Raw genomic sequence first — 17,293 nt, 5'->3', positions numbered from 1 at the left:
CTTCTTGATTTCTTCTTTTTGCACAGATTGTAAAATATCTTTCTTTCAGATATCCAAGAAATCGAATCACCAAACTTTTTAAGTGATATGCTATTTATAACTGCGCTTCAACCTCTACCTCTCCATCTTTCTGTATAGAAACCGCATTGCCTTTGAGCATCGTCTGTGAGTTTTTTTTTTTTTCCATCTTATTTCATATCCATATCTGTGAACTCAACTTTTAAATATCTTCTTTGATAGAGTCTCATAGCTTTTTGATCATGGAGGGTGATAAAATTCCGAAAATTGGATCAAGTAGTATTTGTACTGAGGCCTTTCCTACCAGTCTCCGCGTTTTGGTTGTGGATGATGATCATACCTATCTTAAAATTGTAGAAAGAATGCTTAGAACAAGCAAATATCAAGGTATCAAGGAGAGATTTCCACTTCCTTTTTTTTCTTTGCTCTTTTATTCAAATGTTAGAATAGGTTTGGTATATCTTGTTAGCTATTTGATTGAAGACTTTATGTGCCTACTATTAATTCACATTGATAAATTTATTTCCATCTTCAACCATCTTTCTAGTTGAAAGTAGTGGTGCTAAGTTATGCTTAATATAGCTTAGCCGAAAAAGAAAAAGAAAACTACTAGAAAAACAACTTTAGACATCACTTTTTAATGACTTCTATAAGAAAAAAGTGATGTCTATCCTTTAGATAAAAAAGTGCGTGTAAAAGACTGTTTTGGGACACTGATTTTTCCAAAAACGATGTTTAAAGATCAAACGTAAACTTATGTATAGAGTTCCGCACTTTCTTGCATGATCCCTCCACCTGCAAAAAATGCACTCTAGATTTAAAATTTGATGTTTATTTTTAAAAATAATGATGTCTAAAGTCTTTTTTCTAGTAGCGAAAGTTATAATGCTAAATATTTAGGTTGGAGAATTCATGCCTATATTTTACTATGGTGAGAAAATTTTCTGATTTGTATTTTCTTTTTATATATTTTTTTTCTTTTTTCTTATGGATATCGTTTGCTTCCTTTTTTTCTTATTAAGTTGGCAATTGAATAATTTTTTACTGCAGTGATCTAGGTCCTATGTATAGTTTTATCCATATTTTTTCTTTTCTTTTATTATCTTTTTTCTTTTTTTCTATTTGAGTATATGTCATCTACCCTTTCTTTTTAAAAATTGTTAAAAGATTCATATTTCCATTACTTCTCGATGATCTAGGATTAGAGGATGTTCTCTTATTTGGGGTATTGTCATTTTTCTTTACTCCAGGAAGAGATTTCTAATCTTTTCCACTGTCCACTATGTATATTTATTTTTAAACGAAGATATTTAAAGAAGATCCATATGCATAAAGTTTAGATATCCCTAATATCTTTCATGAACTAACTTATTATATTGTATATATGTTGATCTTCTACCAAGCTTTCTATGGTTCCCTTAATGATTTGGAGCATACATTTGTAGTAACTGTGAATTTACTCTCTAAAATATTGTAGATCTTGATAATATGACAAACAATACATATAGGAACCTTGTTGGACCATAGTTTGTTGAGTTTAATCTCACATCGAACACTCATTGACTTGTCTCTCTCCTTATAATCTCTTGGGCTTCTCCACTCATTGACAATTGATTTTGAGTTGGACCCCCAAATTTATTGTAGATACATGGGTTTCGAAACCTTTGGAGAAGTTGAACTCATCTACATGGGTTTAGAAGTCACCACCATTCAATTAAGTTGTGAATAGGTACCATAAAAGACTTAAAATTCTGTTTTTTGACTTGTAACGACTCACATATCTAAAGATAATGAGGAAATGGTCTACCTAGAAAATCTAAGGTAAAAAGGTTCGGTTGAAGGACAAGGAAGGTGTTAGGCACCTTGTCCCTCCCATCCTAAGATGATTACCAATAGTTGACCATAGGTGACAATTAGAAAACTCTTTTTTTGTTTTGAAAATAAAGGAAATTATAGAGAAAAATTAATTATAGTCTAGCTCTAGAAAACGAACAAATTAAGACAATGAACAAACTAAAAATAAAAGAAGATGCTTGCTGAAATTTTTTGTGAGCTTAGGATTTTTGTGGGAATCCACATGGATTTCACCTTCTTGAATTTCAAAGCTCTTTTTGGAGAGTATTTGGGAGTATCTTTTATTGGTTTAATCTTTAGGAGGTGTCCATGGGTTGGACACTACTATAGAAAGACCAAAGACCCTATGCATGAAATGTGTCATCTTTGAAACTATTTTTTATTAGCTTAAAGAGTCAGGTAATCTAGTTAGATCCCTACCTTTGACACTTAATTATTTTAAAGAAAAAAAATTGTGATATGTGTGCACATAGTGTATGCATGTAATGGACTTAGAAAGAGAAGATTACCTCGAAGGAGGAATCACTCTCTAGTTTTTAAGCCATTACGAAAGAAAATGAATATCTCTATTTTAAGAATTTAAACTTGTAAGGAAAGTAAAGAACAACTAATCTAGGAATTTAAAGCTTGCTAAGAAAGTAAATAAATAAAAACTAACTACTCTAATGCTCTTGAAAGCTTATTGAGGGATTATAAGAGAAGATTATCTCTAGGAAGTTTTACTCTCTACCTTCAAGCCTCATTAAAGCAAACACAGATCTATATTGCTAAAAATATAGAAAACATAAAAATAAATTTGCTTAAATGTAAAGAAGGGAGTAGGTAGAAATGGGGGTTTAGAGGGGGATTATATAAGAAAAATCTAAAAATTATATATAACTACACCCCACCTTGGTCTCTTCTTCTTCTTCTTAGTTAAATATTTCTTGGGTGTTTGGAAAGAGATTTGGACAAAGTTTTGGTAGGTCAGACGACTTAGAGGAGAGACTTGGACATAATTTTGGATCACTTAAGCATCTCCTTCCTTTTTAGCCTTGGATAGGGGTCTTAATTATAGGATTTTGGAAGACTCTTAGGGTAAACTTATCTCAAATCCTAAGGTTCCCAATATTTTCAATAGAACCTCAATGGAAAATCTAAATTACCTCTCCTCTCTTTGGTTTTGATGGTCTTTCACTCACTTATAAATCTCACTAATCATGATGATCAAGATGATAGGATTGTAAAAGGTCATAATTTCTAGAGAATTCTTTGAGGATAGTAGAAAATTCCTAAGTCATTGGCATTGAGTCAAATCTTAGAGAACTAGGCTAGATGGCATGTAAATATGTGGTAGGATTTTTGACATTAAGGTCATTTAGCCTAGTTAACTCTCTAATAATGTAGGATTAATCTAATCTTTACTCATAAATTCTAGAGAATTTTAAAGATTGGGCAAAGTTGTCAAAACCTCTAGAACTTAGTTTAATTACATTGAACCTTCTAGGATTAAGGATGAACTTGGGGATCATAGAGGTAAACTACCTAATTTTGATTCTAATAAGATAGGGTTAGGGTAGTAATTACATTCATGTGGGGACCAATTTGACCCCAAGTTTTAGAGGATTAAAAGAATAGGAGAATTTACAAGAAGACCAAATTTATGGGATTATTGGAAAGTTTAAGGGAATGGTTAAAAAGTAAAAGGGAGGGATTTCCTTTTTCTTTTTTTTTCTTTTTTTTTTTTTTTTTTTTTGGGGGGGGGGGGGGGGGGGGGGGCGGGGGGAGTCATTAAGGAGTGGATTAAATGATAATTATCCTTAATAAAATTTGAGCTCACATGGATTTGTAACTGCCCAACATAATTGGCCTTAAGTGAACCAAGGCCTGATCGTGGGTCACCCTTGGGCCAAGTAAAAATTACTCCTGGCCATGGGTCACTCTTGGCCAAGAAAAGAATAAGCTTGACCAAGGTTAAGGTATGGTCAAGCTTTAAATTAAGTTTGGCCAAGGGTGAGGTACAGTCAGGTTTAATCCAAAATCTAAAAATGGACTTCAGGCCTTATGGTTGTTTAAAAACTTGAGTTTTTGAACCTCTTGAGACACACTTGGGTCAAGCCCTTTCTCGGAAGGTTTCTTTGGTACTCTCGAGTCGACCTAGGAAAAAATGGGGTGTTTACACTTATTATGGTATCAGAGCATCCTCCACGTTACACAGTTCATATCTCCATGTGCTTTGGCCTAGTCCAATCCACACATGTGGGGGCATGTTGAGTTTAGTCCCACATTGGACACTTATTGCCTTGTCTCTCTCCGTATAAGCTCCCTATCATAGTTCCATACTTCAATTAATTCTTTGTGTGCTTTGCTTCAATTGAGGACCTTTTTTTTTTATAATGAAAATGTCTACTTCTAGTTGTGACTGCTATGAAAGCAATAGATGCTCTAAACTTGCTTCGGGAAAGGAAAGGTAAATTCGATCTAGTTCTAACGGAAGTCAACATGCCTGAAATGGATGGATTTCAATTGCTCGACCACATTATGAAAGAATTCAAGATTCCTGTCATACGTAAGTTGTCATCCTTCAGTTCATCTTTTCTTTTCCTTCCTAGTTTAATTAATTGTTGAAGTTATTTCTCCTTAGCTATTTGTATCTAATTTAGATCTCTTTTCCAATGTAGTTATGTCAATTGAGGATAGGTTGAATGATATAACTAAAGGATTAGAAAGCGGAGCTTGTTTTTACCTCTTAAAACCCGTAACCCTGGACGATATTGAGAATCTATGGCAACATGTATTTCTAAAGAGAAACAACATTCGGGATAGTGAACAAATAAAAAGTTATCAAGAGGTTTTACCATATGATAAGGTCATGGAGGAAGACATCGAGCGTGCTAATTCTGTTGATGAAGATAATTGTTTGCAACAAGAGAGCAAGAAAAAAAAGTGTAGAAAGTTGGGCAACAAAGAAGAAGAAGGCAAAAATGGTTCATCATCGCAAAAGAAGCCAAGAATGGTTTGGAGTGTTGATCTTCACAACAAATTCTTGGAAGCCATTAATCAATTAGGCCTTGATAGTAAGAGACTTATTTCTCGTTCGAAGATAATTTGTGTATTGTTCTTTGTTTCTTTTTTATGTTATTGTTCTATTTGTCTAACCCTTGTTACTTATCTTGAATCAGAGGCTGTTCCAAAGAAAATTTGGGAGTTGATGAATGTACATGAATTGACAAGAGTAAATATTGCTAGTCATTTACAGGTTTGTTTTTAGATTAAATTTGCTTACTTTCATTAATATATACCTACCATAATATATATAATAACTTTCTAAAGGACAAAAATCTCTATAAATATCCCTGGGAAGAATGTGAGATGAAATTTCTAAATTAACATCTGTTCTAGAGAAGAGAGTTCTGCAAATGTATTTGGAAGAGATACAATTTCTCCTTAGTGCTTTGTTTAGTACAGTTCAACTTTATGGGGAAAGATGGATGGTTCCAATGTGCTAATGGTCCCCGATGGCACACGCTTTTTGAATTGGCACTTCTCCAAAAGTTGAGGATGTAAGATGCGCGTGGGAGTTGAGAAATGCTAGAAAATCTTTTAGATCAAATGCCCTTGGAATCTTTGACACATGAATCCAAACTTATGAAATAAAGACCATTCAAAATCTAAGTAATTAACAGAACACTATGTGAAAAATAAGTTTTCGACTCAATTGACTCATTGAATCATGTCGATGCAGTCAGAGATTTTATTTTATTTTCAATTAGAAACTATAAATTTTGAGGATCCTTCTTCTCTTCTTTATTTTAATGATCTTAGAGTAGAACATGACATATAAGAATTAGAGAAACTCCCAAAATGCGCTACACATTTTGTTGTTGTCAGGAGATTGGATATTTAGGTACTATTATTTATATTAAAGATAAACATTCACAAATATACATTTGGTTCATTGTATCAATTACTATGTGACTTGTAAATTCTATGTTTATAATTGTAATTCATAATTATCATTCTTCATGTGCAATACTTAAACAGTTTCTAAAACGCTCTCTAAATTGATTGTAAAGTATGTCAAGTACTTTATTTTGGTGTTTTAAAATGCAGAAATATCGACTCTTCGTAAAAAGAAATACCGAAAGCCAAACTATGGAACTTGGACCTCCAAGGTGCTTGATCAATGGGCCACTTAATACAAGCTTCCCACCGAGTCATCCTACATTAACGTTCAACTCGCAACAAGGATGCCCACAATTCTCGGATCAACAATGCTCGCAAATGTCATTCCATCAAGGAATCGGAGGTAATATCCAGGATCTTAATGTTTCTAATCGAATTCCTTCGGTTGGTCCTGCACATTTTCTTAATCCGGAAGTATCAAGTAGCGACTCTTTGTCTCCATTAAGACACGACCAATCATTTTTGATGAACAATCAAGGAACTCTTCAACAACCATGGCATGGAAATTCGTTGTCTTCTAATCAGCAAAATGTTTCCAACCATTTGGCTCTTGGAATGGACCCACATAGGAACAGAATGGGTGCACCTTTATATGCCAATAATCATGTTGGAATGTCGATGGTCCATCAACAATCTCAAGAAATACCTAGACACTTTGTAAGTGAATCATCGAATGATATCGGTTGGAACTACAATCTCGTGGATGAGACTTGCGGAGGAAATATGGATTTTGCAGCAATAGGGCACTCTCATTCAATTCTTGAAATCAATGGAACAAATCCCGAATATGCTAATCAAGCAATGGTTTCTTCTAATGGGTTCTCGAATGCAAATCGATTCCAAGAAGTGCTCACTAATGTGGTTTTACAACAAGGACAACAACCTCAGATTCCATCGCTACCATCGGATCAACAACAGCAGGAAGAAGAAGATGATATTGATAGATTTTTTAATATGCCAAGTGACATAGACACCTCTACAAAGGAACACAATCATGATTGATGATCATTAAAGAAATTTAATTTTCGGTTGACCATAAATCAGGTATGCCCTGTACTTTGTTTTATGCATGATTCTCTTTAAAGCTAGATGATTAGTTCCTATAAAAACATTTGTAATTGTTATGTTTTGGTGTGTAGGGATAAGGTGGTGAAGAGTTGGTTGAGCCCAACAACAACGCGACAATATGAACTGGGTCATCATGAAGCTTTTATTTCAGTTTGATTCTGTTTCAGTTTTTCTTAGTTTAGCCAAAAACTTGATTGGTTAATTTGGATAAGGCCATCTATGTCAGTCAATGGCACTTGTTATGAGATACAAACAATGGTTTTTCAAGGATTGTGATAGTTTTGGTTGTTTGAATAATCATCTTTAATGCTTGAGAACTGACCATTTAAATTTATGGAAAATTCATCTTTAATTAATGATCTTAGCCACCACATAGTGCTGGAAAATTAAATAGAAAGTATCAAAGAAAAAATTCAATTATCAAGCGAAAAGGTCAAGTTATTTGGGGCACTTTATACCTTTGGTTTTGATCCTCAACATAGTGTTCCTCTCCCCTAATTTTTCTCTCTTTTAACTTAAACCTTCTTGACCTAAGCTTAGTTAATAAACATGATCTACTATATGGTATCCCCTAATGTACTGAGATCATTAACTCACTAATAATAATAATAATAATAAATAAATAAATAACAGCTCCAACACAATTCAATAAATCTTATAACATTATAGCTTTTTCCTCTCCTTGGAAAGCCCTATTGTTGTTCCTTTTAGATATTCCAACAAGTGGCAAAAGAAAGCATTCTCCGTTAAGATACCACCTCTCAACAAGAAAGCAAAGTAGCGTCAGCATCGATCCAAAACAGAGTTGGGCAATTCCCTTGCAACATAAAATCAGAAAAAGAAAGAGCACCAAATTTTGTAGAATTGGGTTTTACTCATGATGTGAAGCACTCTTTGAGCAATGAATAAAGATGATATTGATGTCATTGAATCACTCAAACTTTTCTGAGTAAATAGATAATACATAAAACACACGATGATCATCTTGGATAGTTTCAAGGTCTAAATAGACTACAAAATTACAACATAATTTGATCACACTAAAGAAGAACTACAAGTGCAATAAATTCTTTATTTGCACAAAAACATCTAGGCACCGAAATGGGTGTATAGATATTGATCACCATAATCAGGCAAACAACTCAATAAAGCATCATTCCTCTCTTTAAGAAGTTTAATCCCTTGGTACCTGCCTAACATTAGCAAAGTTGCCATCGGATTTGTTCCTGGTGTATCAGGCAAAGTCGAACCATCAACAACTCTAAGCCCCTCTACTCCATATACCTTGTAATCCTCATCGATGACATACCCAACACCACATCCTCCATGGTAATGATAGTACGTGTTCACGTTCATCTTGCAAAATTCTTTTAACTCCTCTTCACTGGATTGCTTCACCATTTCATCACGTTGACTCCCTAGAAACAATTTGATTGAATTGGATTGAACAACTTTCTCGACCAAACGACCCATCTCGACACACACATCCAAGTCTCTCTCCTCAATAAGATAGTTGAATCTCACCGAAGGATTTTGGCGGGGATCTGTATTCTTTAGCTCAAGCTTCCCTTTTGATATTGGGTAAGCAATTTTAGCGCCAATTCGCGACCTTGTTGCATTTGAGCTTATGTAACGGATTACAGATTGAATAATGAATTGGAAATCATTTGCTATTCCCACAATTTGAGGAAGGTCTGGTGTCAAATTTTCAGGGGAATCTAGTAGAAGGGAGAAGCAAGGGTTGTCTTTGATACCTTTGCCCACCTCTCTCGCATCAATAACAGGTGAGATATTGAAGTGTTTGAGGTGTTCCTTGGGTCCAATGCCACTTAACATAAGGATTTGGGGACTACCTATTGCCCCTGCAGACAATATTACATCACCCCATGATCCCACATCCTTTTGTTTGTTGAGGTAAGCTTCATAAATTTCATCTACATTGCCATCACTCTTGATGAATCTTATTCCAGAAGCACTGGGCTTACTTCCACCACCTGCAAGATTTGACTTCTATTTCCAGTTATTTATATAGAATAAAGAGAATTAAATGAGCTATACTCTTGTTAATATATTTAATTTTCTTTTAGAGCTGCTATTGGAACCCCAACTTTAATTATTACACCCCAATTAAAAATAAAGAAAATAAGAAAACAGTTTAAAATAGGTAAAAGTTGGGGTGCAATAGAATCTCTCTCTTGCTTTTTTTTTTTTCTTTTTAAGATTTGTACTTCTTGGGTTTAAGATTTTATATGAGCTAAATCATAATTGTAAACAACTACTTAAATTGTTGGAATGAGTGTTAAAGTGTTTTGTAATGATGAGATTATAATTTGCGCCAAAGCTTAGAAATGTTCAAATGGTGTGTTTTAATCTTTAATTGGGGAGTGATAAATAATTTAATAAATTGGAGTGTAATAAGTAAAAGTTGGGGTGCCAATCGCATCTCTCTACTTTTTCCAATGCAATAGAAACAGAGATTCTGCAATCCCAATCTTATAGGCCATAGTATATAAAGGCATACCCATGTAGCCATCAAAAGACATCGAATGGGTCAATAGATTTCATCTCATACCAAGACTTCATAGGTTACATTGTTTTAAAACCTAAATCAAATTAATTAAAGGCATCAAGGTGGGAAACAAGAATTTGAAATTTTTTTTTCTTTCCATAGAGGTATGACTGGAGACAAACCAAGCTTTGTAACCAAAACAAAACCAACAAATCGAGCCTAAATGTGGTAACAAAGATTCATGAATCAAAGCTTTTGACTTACCATTATTATAGAAGATGACATTCTTGACTGTAGCATTCAAAAGAACAGTGATTCTCTTCAAGTTTCCCATCCCTAGTAAATCAGCTGAGGTATGTCTCCTTCCATACCCATCAAATATACTACCACCCACCTTAGTTCCTACAATATGCTCCAAACTAAACCCATTAAAGGGTAGACTTCCTGCATCAACAAGGCTTTCTTTCACAATAGTCTGCCATGGGCTTAACTCATTTGGTTGAAACACCACCTTAGATTCAACCCATTCATAAGCATCCTTCACTAGCATCTTATCCCACCCAACTCTTTCAATATAATCCTCACTAGCTCTACTATAAAACCCGCTATTAATTGCCGTTGAACCACCTAATACTCTCCCTCTGTGATTAATCACTCCTTCCTCCGACACAAACCTTTGTGAAATCGATAACAATTCATCAGTTTGTATCAATGCAAGTCCATAATTCTTGCCTTCTGATATGATGGGATCACCATAAGGTGACCCACCACGCTCTACTAGGAGAACTGAGTATCTCTCGGACAAGGTCGCGGCTAGGGGACAACCACTTGCACCTCCTCCTACGATGATATAGTCGAAAGACCTATTTGATATTTCTTCGACATTTGAAGTCATGTAAGGGTGTTTGAGTCCTACAATTGAAGTAGCAGAAGATCGAGAAGAAGATCAGATTTACAAGCCCTATTTGTGCTTGAAGCAATGAAAAATAAATGTAACGAATTCAAGGACATCCAAAACTTGCCTTGTGACGTTGATGAAGATGAAGAAAAGTCCATAAACAAGAAGAAATATAATGTAAGGAGGCTATACATGATTCCTCGAAGCTCCATTTTTGGTTCTCTATAGACAATTGAGGGACCTTGAGAAAAAAGAAGGATACTATTAACACAAAACATGTCATCTATATGTTTACAATAGAATGTATGGGTCTTTGAGACATTTAAATAAAACACTTGAACTACTCTAACCCAAGTTCATCTACAACAATTGGTAGTGATTTGGAGTTGCTCTTCCTTGAGGTAAATTCTCCGTGAATGATATTTGTTTGGAGTTCATATGGGAAACCAGTTTCCCATTCGAGTTCAGAGTTCTCATCCAAATTCAGATGGGATTAGTTTGGGGTTAAAAATTATATGGGTTATTTAGATGTACCGCATAGGGCTTTGGTAAATATTTGGGGCACCCTTTGTGTTTTCGAACAAATGACATACTCCCTTGACCGTGGTCTTCACTGGGGCTGAATGAAAATGAACTAAATTCCCTTCACTTCAACAGTGAAAACCATTGATTTTTCTCGAAGAAAAAAGAAATTTCTTCAAAGTCAACCTCTCGGAAATATATATATATATATATATATAGCCTGTTTGACCTCGTGCCAAAATCTCTTGATTTTTCTTCCAAAATATCCATTGTGTTGTGTTGCAATGAATCCAGTGGATCATCCGCATGGAGGAGGTGAGGGGCTAACTGGAGGGAGAGGTTGGTCTACAATTTGGAGAGTTTGCTTCTACACGGAAAGACTTCCCAAATATCATATCTTTCTCTTAAGGTTTGAAGGTTTAAGGAGAAAGAATCTAAAGGTTGGAGGGGTTCAAATTTTTCATATTACGGGGTTTCTGAGAAAAATCAAGGTTTTCGGCAAGAAATTGAAGATCAGGGAATTTATTTTCATTTTCCATTTATCTCTATCTAATTCTCAATTCTGATTATGGATTGTTAGAATAAGACTATAAAAACCGTTTTCCCAAAATGTAGAATCTCATTTGGCTTCACTATTTCGGAAAACTGATTTTTATGAAAAAATATATTATATTATAATCCAAAAATTTTAAAAAACAAGGGGATGAAGTATAAAAATGTTCAAACTTAATGTTAGAATTTGAAAGAAAAATGCATTTATAAACCCCACATTCACCCTCTTACCCATAATAATCATAATGAAAAAAAAAGGTAAAAATATGACTACTTAACCAAACAACACATTTCTAACAAAAAGAACTTCTAATAGATCATGTGTAGAAAAGTGAGAGTTGGTTTATAAGTATCTGAACTCTCTTTGATCCTAATCTGAAGTAAGTTAAGCTCACAAGTGGGGTAACTTCCCCTGCTCTAAATCCCAATACTAATATAACATAGAGAACACAGATAACATGGCTGTCATCAAACCCATATACCCAATTATTCTAAAACTTTAAAAGATAATTTGAAAGCATACAAATATCTCTTTAAGGACTAATGCCATACATTTAGAACGCACATTATTCCTGAACTATGGTGTAACAATTCCCTTCCTTCATGACATGTTCATGTAGAAAGAGAAGGAGAAAACATACAAAGTTTCCTCCTTTAATAACTCTCATAAGTCATACCTTATTTTGGATCCCTCAAATAAGTAAAATTTAAGGGGAAAAACACACCCCATAATATGTAAAAGAATCTATAAGTGTTCAACTAAACTATAGGAGGACAAGAACAATAAAAATAAGAAAAACACAAACACACACAGAACCCACCACAAAAGTTCATCAAAGGGAAGAAAGAAAAAAGAGGAGAGAGCATTAGCATAAAGAAAAGAAAAAAATCCATAAACTAAGACTGTGGAGTGTGAACAGAACACTCTTACTTTGATCTGGGACTTTTGAGTTTGAGAATGATTAGAAGAGAAGAAGAGTCAACTCTTCTTGTTTGGTTGATGCTACTTGCTTTAAGTTCTATAACATATTAAAACTCCCATGTTGACTTCTCTTTTCTATAAAATTACCATCAATTATCAGGCATCATGGGGATCTCTTGAAGGATTTATATGATGCAGGGAGGTACTTGCAAAAAATTAAAATATGGGGATGGATATAAATACATCAAACTTTAAGAGATCCTTGCAAATAACATGGATATTAGAAAAGGAAAAGTAACAAATGTTTGAGGGTTATTTTAGAAAATTATGAAAAAGTACTAACTAAATTAAAGGGTTATTTCATGCTAAAAATAAGGGTATTAAAAAGTAAATTCAACTAAATGGGTAGTAGTTTTGGTTGGGATAATTATAAAAGTACCTCATCAATTAATAAGGATAACTTACATCATAGTCAAATTATTTTGTCTTATATGAGTTAAAAGTTTCGAATGAATTGATTTCTGGTGAGAATAATCTTTTTATCATATAGATCATCCTTACCAAAAATTAGTTCATTTTGAATCTTTTAACCCATATAAGACAAAAATTTGGTTATGGTGTGAGTAGCCCTTATTAATTTGTGGGGTGCTTTTAAAATTATCCTTTTCTTTTAGGAAGCCACCCACAGGGGCACCACACACCCTCACTTATTAGTGTGTGTGATGTGCGGGTATTGCTCGTGCCTTGAGACTAGTCCTTGGACAAGACCATGAACTATGAATTGAACAAAGCCCAAATACAAGTCCAGTCTGTTGTCTACAGGGATATCATAAAAAGTTAAAATAAAAATGGGTTCATTTGTATGAATTTGAAGAAAGAATATCAAAATGGTTATAGAGTCTTTTTTTATAAACATGATTTAGTATAAAAAAGAGTAGGTGTATCATTCAACACGCTGCCATTTAAAGTGGTTTTTCCATTTACAACTACCAAATTTATTATTCAATAATGCTGAACTGACCTCAGCCTAGAATCTCATACCACACTTTTTGGCGTGAAAGTGTATGTGAAGTATAGATGCTTTTCATTGAGATACGAGTGAAAAACATCTATAATTCCTATCCAATTTCATATTAAGACGTGCGATATGAGTTTCCAGCTTGAGCTCACTCTTGCACGACTCTTTGTTATTATCATTCTTTTTTGAGTCGTACTAGAAAGTGACCTCAAGATTGTACCTCATATCGCGCATCGCGACATGAAATTGTGCAAGAATCATAGATGCTTTTTGACTCCTATCTCAATGAAAAACATCTATGGTTCCTACACACTTTCACGTTGAGGTACAATTTAGAGGTCACTTCAACATTATTCTTCTTTTTCAAGTGGGTTAATAGTTACTTTTTTAATGATTCGGGATCCAATACAGTGACTAATTCCTATAAAATAGGTTGTTTACATGGCATGCATTAATTGGTGATTAAAACACAATAGACTCTTAATCAAGCCGTTCATGCAGCCCAATGTATTTGACCTCCAATAAAAATGTGCCATGTAGACACCTTACACTATTACAGGATTTGAAGTCAATTTGTGGTATCAACATTCACGTACTTTAACCAACTTAAGAACTTGGCACCTTCAAATGTTATTTTAAAATAATATTTGGAAAAATAACGAGTTTCAATTCACAACTCGCATTTTTAGTGCTCTCTGAATTCGAAAATCATCATCAACATCATTGAAATCTTATTTCACATATCCACATTTTAATTTGGTTATTGAAAGTGTGTTCATGTCCATCTTCATTACCTCAATCCACAAATGTTTGGGCTATTCTCTTGCTCTTTTAAATCTTTAAATTATATATTCTTTCTTATTAAAATTATGATTGACCTTCTATGAATGTGCCCAAACCATCTCAATGAACTTTTTCTTGCCTATTATAACAACTCTTTCACTCAAATATGTTCATTTTCTTCATCCCGTGTCCATCTCTACTACATCCTCATATCTACAATGTTCAATTCATTAACATGGTGCTTCTATACGGCAAAACATGTTTCTTCATAAAGAATAGCAGATCTTACTCAAGTCTAATAAATTTTTTTATTTAATTTAAACGTCATACGCCGGTCACATAACACTCTAGAAGAACATTGGTAACACCTTCTTCATTCTCTCCATCTGTAGGTATGATAAACTCGAGGTAACGAATAACAAAAACGACGGTTTCAGGGTATTTCTGGACCGATTTTTTTATATATTATACATTCAATTTCATGGATTGAAATTCTAAATTTACACCACCCGTACCCAGTCTTGGTTAAACGAAACTGTATTTCAGAGTTGGCCATTTTTTGAGTCGACAAGCATTAATTAATACATAGTTTGCACATTACAATAACTTTATGCACATACAAAATTAAAAACAGATAATCATTCTGATAATTGGGCATCTATTGTTGTACAAAATTTTATTACTATAAAGCTCAATTTCATCTTATATATACTTAGAGATCATCATGAACAAAAATTCCTCGAAGACTCATTGAACAGTTCAGATCATGGACAATTCAAGTCTAGTTCTTGCCAACCCAAATTCATTTCACGCTGATACTTTCTGTTCAAATCAATCTTCTCCAATGATCCCATACTAGTTTTCTCTTGAAATGGTGTTGTTCTCTCAATTGATGGCTTCTCAACACTAGTCTCGTCCGAAATGGTGCTCCCACTACCCTTCTTCCCTCCAATTCCACTACTTGAATTGGTCTTGCAAAGGCACAATTTTCTTTCATTCGGATTGATTTCCATTACCCCAAGTACACAACTTCTCTTACATTCATGGGTGTCTCCCCTCTCTATCTTTTGTAGTTTTACATCCTTTCCTTCAAAGCCTTCAGTGAAGGTTAACGAGCTATCCATTGTTGAAGCCATCCCTCTCACCAATCTCTTCCCCAGTTTTGAACTTAAACCTCTTGTTTCGTTTAATCCCGAGAAGGAAGAATTCACGCATTGGGTGCCCGCCATGGATACCAATTCGGTGAGTTCTGCTTTTGCAACTTCAAGTCCCGTGGAAGAAGAATTACACCTCGAAAGTGTTTCTTGTGCTTTATTTAAAACCGAATGTAAATACTTCCCTTGAGCTTCAATTCTCATCTGCAAATGTTTTTGCACCTACAGACGAAGATTTATCATTATGGGTAATTAACCAAAGCATGCACTGAAAATTGAAAAATTACCAAAACGGCACACTATTCATTTTATAATTCCAAAATCAGTAATTTACCTTTTTCGAAATTAAAATTTTTTCTATAAAGTGGTGAAAAAATGCACTGGTTTGTAAAACAGAACTTTTTTTAACTGTTTTACTGAAACTAAAACGCGGAAAGTATTTGCAGGTTAAAGAATAGGAAAACATATTTACCATTCATTTCACAAATTTACTGTTTTGGTGAAAAATTTTAATTCCAGAAACAGTAATTTACCGTTGTCGGTATTAAAATGAATAGTGTTCCAATTTGATAAATTTTCAATTTTAATGTGCCATTTTTGTAATTCTCTCTATTATTAATGTGTACCAACCCATCTTAACGAGGAATCGTATAGAAAATAATCTGGGTTCATTGGTCCTACCTCAATCTGTTCATGGAGTTTCTTTTGTACTTCCATTTGCATGTGTAAAGCTTCTGCTAACTGCAAACTTCTGAGACATAAAATTACTGGTTCAATACTACAAGTTTTTCTAATTAAAATTTCAAGAAAATTTAATAAAAAAGGAAAAATAAAAGTGATCTTCATTTCTTACTCATTGATCTGTGTGTATCCACCTATAATCTCATTCTTCTCTAGTAAATCTACCTCAATGGAATCTGGCATAAAAACCCCAATCAGTTCATCACAGCCCACATGAAAGAAATAATGAAGAAATCATCAATTCTTATTCAAAATCAGTACCATCACCTTCTTCTCTAATGTCACTACCGGTTTCTGCTTGGTGATTCTTTCCAAGCCTATATTTCTGCAATAAAAAACACTGATAAGCTCGAAAAATCCTTATATATGGTTTTAATTTACAATAATAGATAATATCAGATTCATGTTAAATAGAATATATGCCTGTAAATGGCTCTTTAAATGGTACAAAGTCAGTCCAGGAATACCCATCACATTCATCAAACTCTTTGGTGTTGCTTCTACACATAAACCAAAAAAATAAGATTCAAATTTCAATGAAACATAGAAGATTTAATGTCGAAGATGACTAGATCAAAGAGACTAAGAACTTACTATCTGCCCCTCCAAGCTGAGTAACTGCTTCAAGAAATCGTTGGTGAAGCTCTGGTGTCCACTTTAGTCTGGGCTTTGCATCTGGGGACAGAACTAAATCCATGTCTTTGTTTTGCATATTATGCAAACCCATTTCAGTTTTCTAATCGAAAACACTTTGAAACTAAACTGAAACATAAAATAAAAAATGGGTTCTTTGGTTCAAACTAATAGCTCTGGTTCAATGTGTGGTAGTAGATAGCCCTCTTTATAATTCAAGTTTCTGTCTTGTCCTCTCTGTTCTCACCCATTTCAGAAAACAAAAGTGGGGTAGTGTTCAGGAATATATGCTATGTGCTTTGGGTTTTTCTTCCCACTCCATAGAAAACTTTTTTTTTTCAGGTTTTTTCTTCTTTGACTTGAATGAGAGGAAAGAATCTTTGATGCACCAAGAAAAGAGAAAATGGTATAATTCAATTGAGTCTCAAGATGAGATGAGAAAGCAAAAGTGTTTGGATTGTTTTTCTTTTTCTTTCTATTTTCCTTTTTCTCTCTTTGCTTGATTCTCTATTTCATTAAGTGGCCCCACCATGATTAATAATTGGTGCAACTTTCTCCAACAGTGAGAAACTTCGAAGGAATTCGTGGGCACATAACATTTCTATCTATATATATTGTGAGGCTAGCAACGGTGGTTAGTGGTCAGTGTGAAGGTCAGTTCAGCGAGATAGGGTTG

General features: G+C 34.1%; 3 protein-coding genes across 5 annotated transcripts; 1 reads left to right on the top strand and 2 right to left on the bottom strand.

Annotated features, from left to right (window-relative positions):
• Window positions 1–206: 206 nt before the first annotated feature.
• LOC147394767 (two-component response regulator ORR30-like) lies at window positions 207–7,129 on the top strand. Its single transcript, XM_086454656.1, has 6 exons — window positions 207–405; window positions 4,268–4,420; window positions 4,533–4,928; window positions 5,034–5,110; window positions 5,965–6,861; window positions 6,957–7,129. The coding sequence occupies exons 1-5, from the start codon at window positions 261–263 to the stop codon at window positions 6,817–6,819; spliced, it is 1,626 nt and encodes a 541-aa protein (XP_086310782.1). The 5' UTR covers window positions 207–260; the 3' UTR covers window positions 6,820–6,861; window positions 6,957–7,129.
• A 649-nt stretch (window positions 7,130–7,778) lies between these two features.
• On the bottom strand, window positions 7,779–12,481 carry LOC147394766 (protein HOTHEAD-like). 2 transcript variants are annotated; one of them, XM_086454454.1, is made up of 4 exons: window positions 12,298–12,481; window positions 10,417–10,533; window positions 9,659–10,306; window positions 7,779–8,879 (listed from the first exon to the last, which is right to left on the bottom strand). In XM_086454454.1, the coding sequence occupies exons 2-4, from the start codon at window positions 10,502–10,504 to the stop codon at window positions 7,975–7,977; spliced, it is 1,641 nt and encodes a 546-aa protein (XP_086310580.1). In that variant the 5' UTR covers window positions 10,505–10,533; window positions 12,298–12,481; the 3' UTR covers window positions 7,779–7,974. The 2 variants fall into 2 exon arrangements, with proteins under 2 accessions (XP_086310580.1, XP_086310579.1); XM_086454453.1 differs by lacking the exon at window positions 12,298–12,481 and adding an exon at window positions 12,188–12,281.
• Window positions 12,482–14,610: 2,129 nt separating this feature from the next.
• On the bottom strand, window positions 14,611–17,056 carry LOC147394765 (myb-related protein 2-like). 2 transcript variants are annotated; one of them, XM_086454802.1, is made up of 6 exons: window positions 16,579–17,056; window positions 16,408–16,484; window positions 16,246–16,309; window positions 16,097–16,160; window positions 15,925–15,994; window positions 14,611–15,465 (listed from the first exon to the last, which is right to left on the bottom strand). In XM_086454802.1, exons 1-6 carry the CDS (start codon window positions 16,709–16,711, stop codon window positions 14,854–14,856), a joined length of 1,020 nt encoding a protein of 339 aa, XP_086310928.1. In that variant the 5' UTR covers window positions 16,712–17,056; the 3' UTR covers window positions 14,611–14,853. The 2 variants fall into 2 exon arrangements, with proteins under 2 accessions (XP_086310928.1, XP_086310929.1); XM_086454803.1 differs by having other exon boundaries at window positions 16,252–16,309; window positions 16,579–17,054.
• Between the last annotated feature and the right edge of the window lie 237 nt (window positions 17,057–17,293).

Source organism: Akebia trifoliata, chromosome 9, assembly GCF_017979445.1.
Source record: "Akebia trifoliata isolate Shusen 1 chromosome 9, ASM1797944v1, whole genome shotgun sequence".
Classification (NCBI taxonomy): Eukaryota; Viridiplantae; Streptophyta; class Magnoliopsida; order Ranunculales; family Lardizabalaceae; genus Akebia; species Akebia trifoliata.
This window is presented reverse-complemented; position numbering and strand designations above follow the sequence as displayed.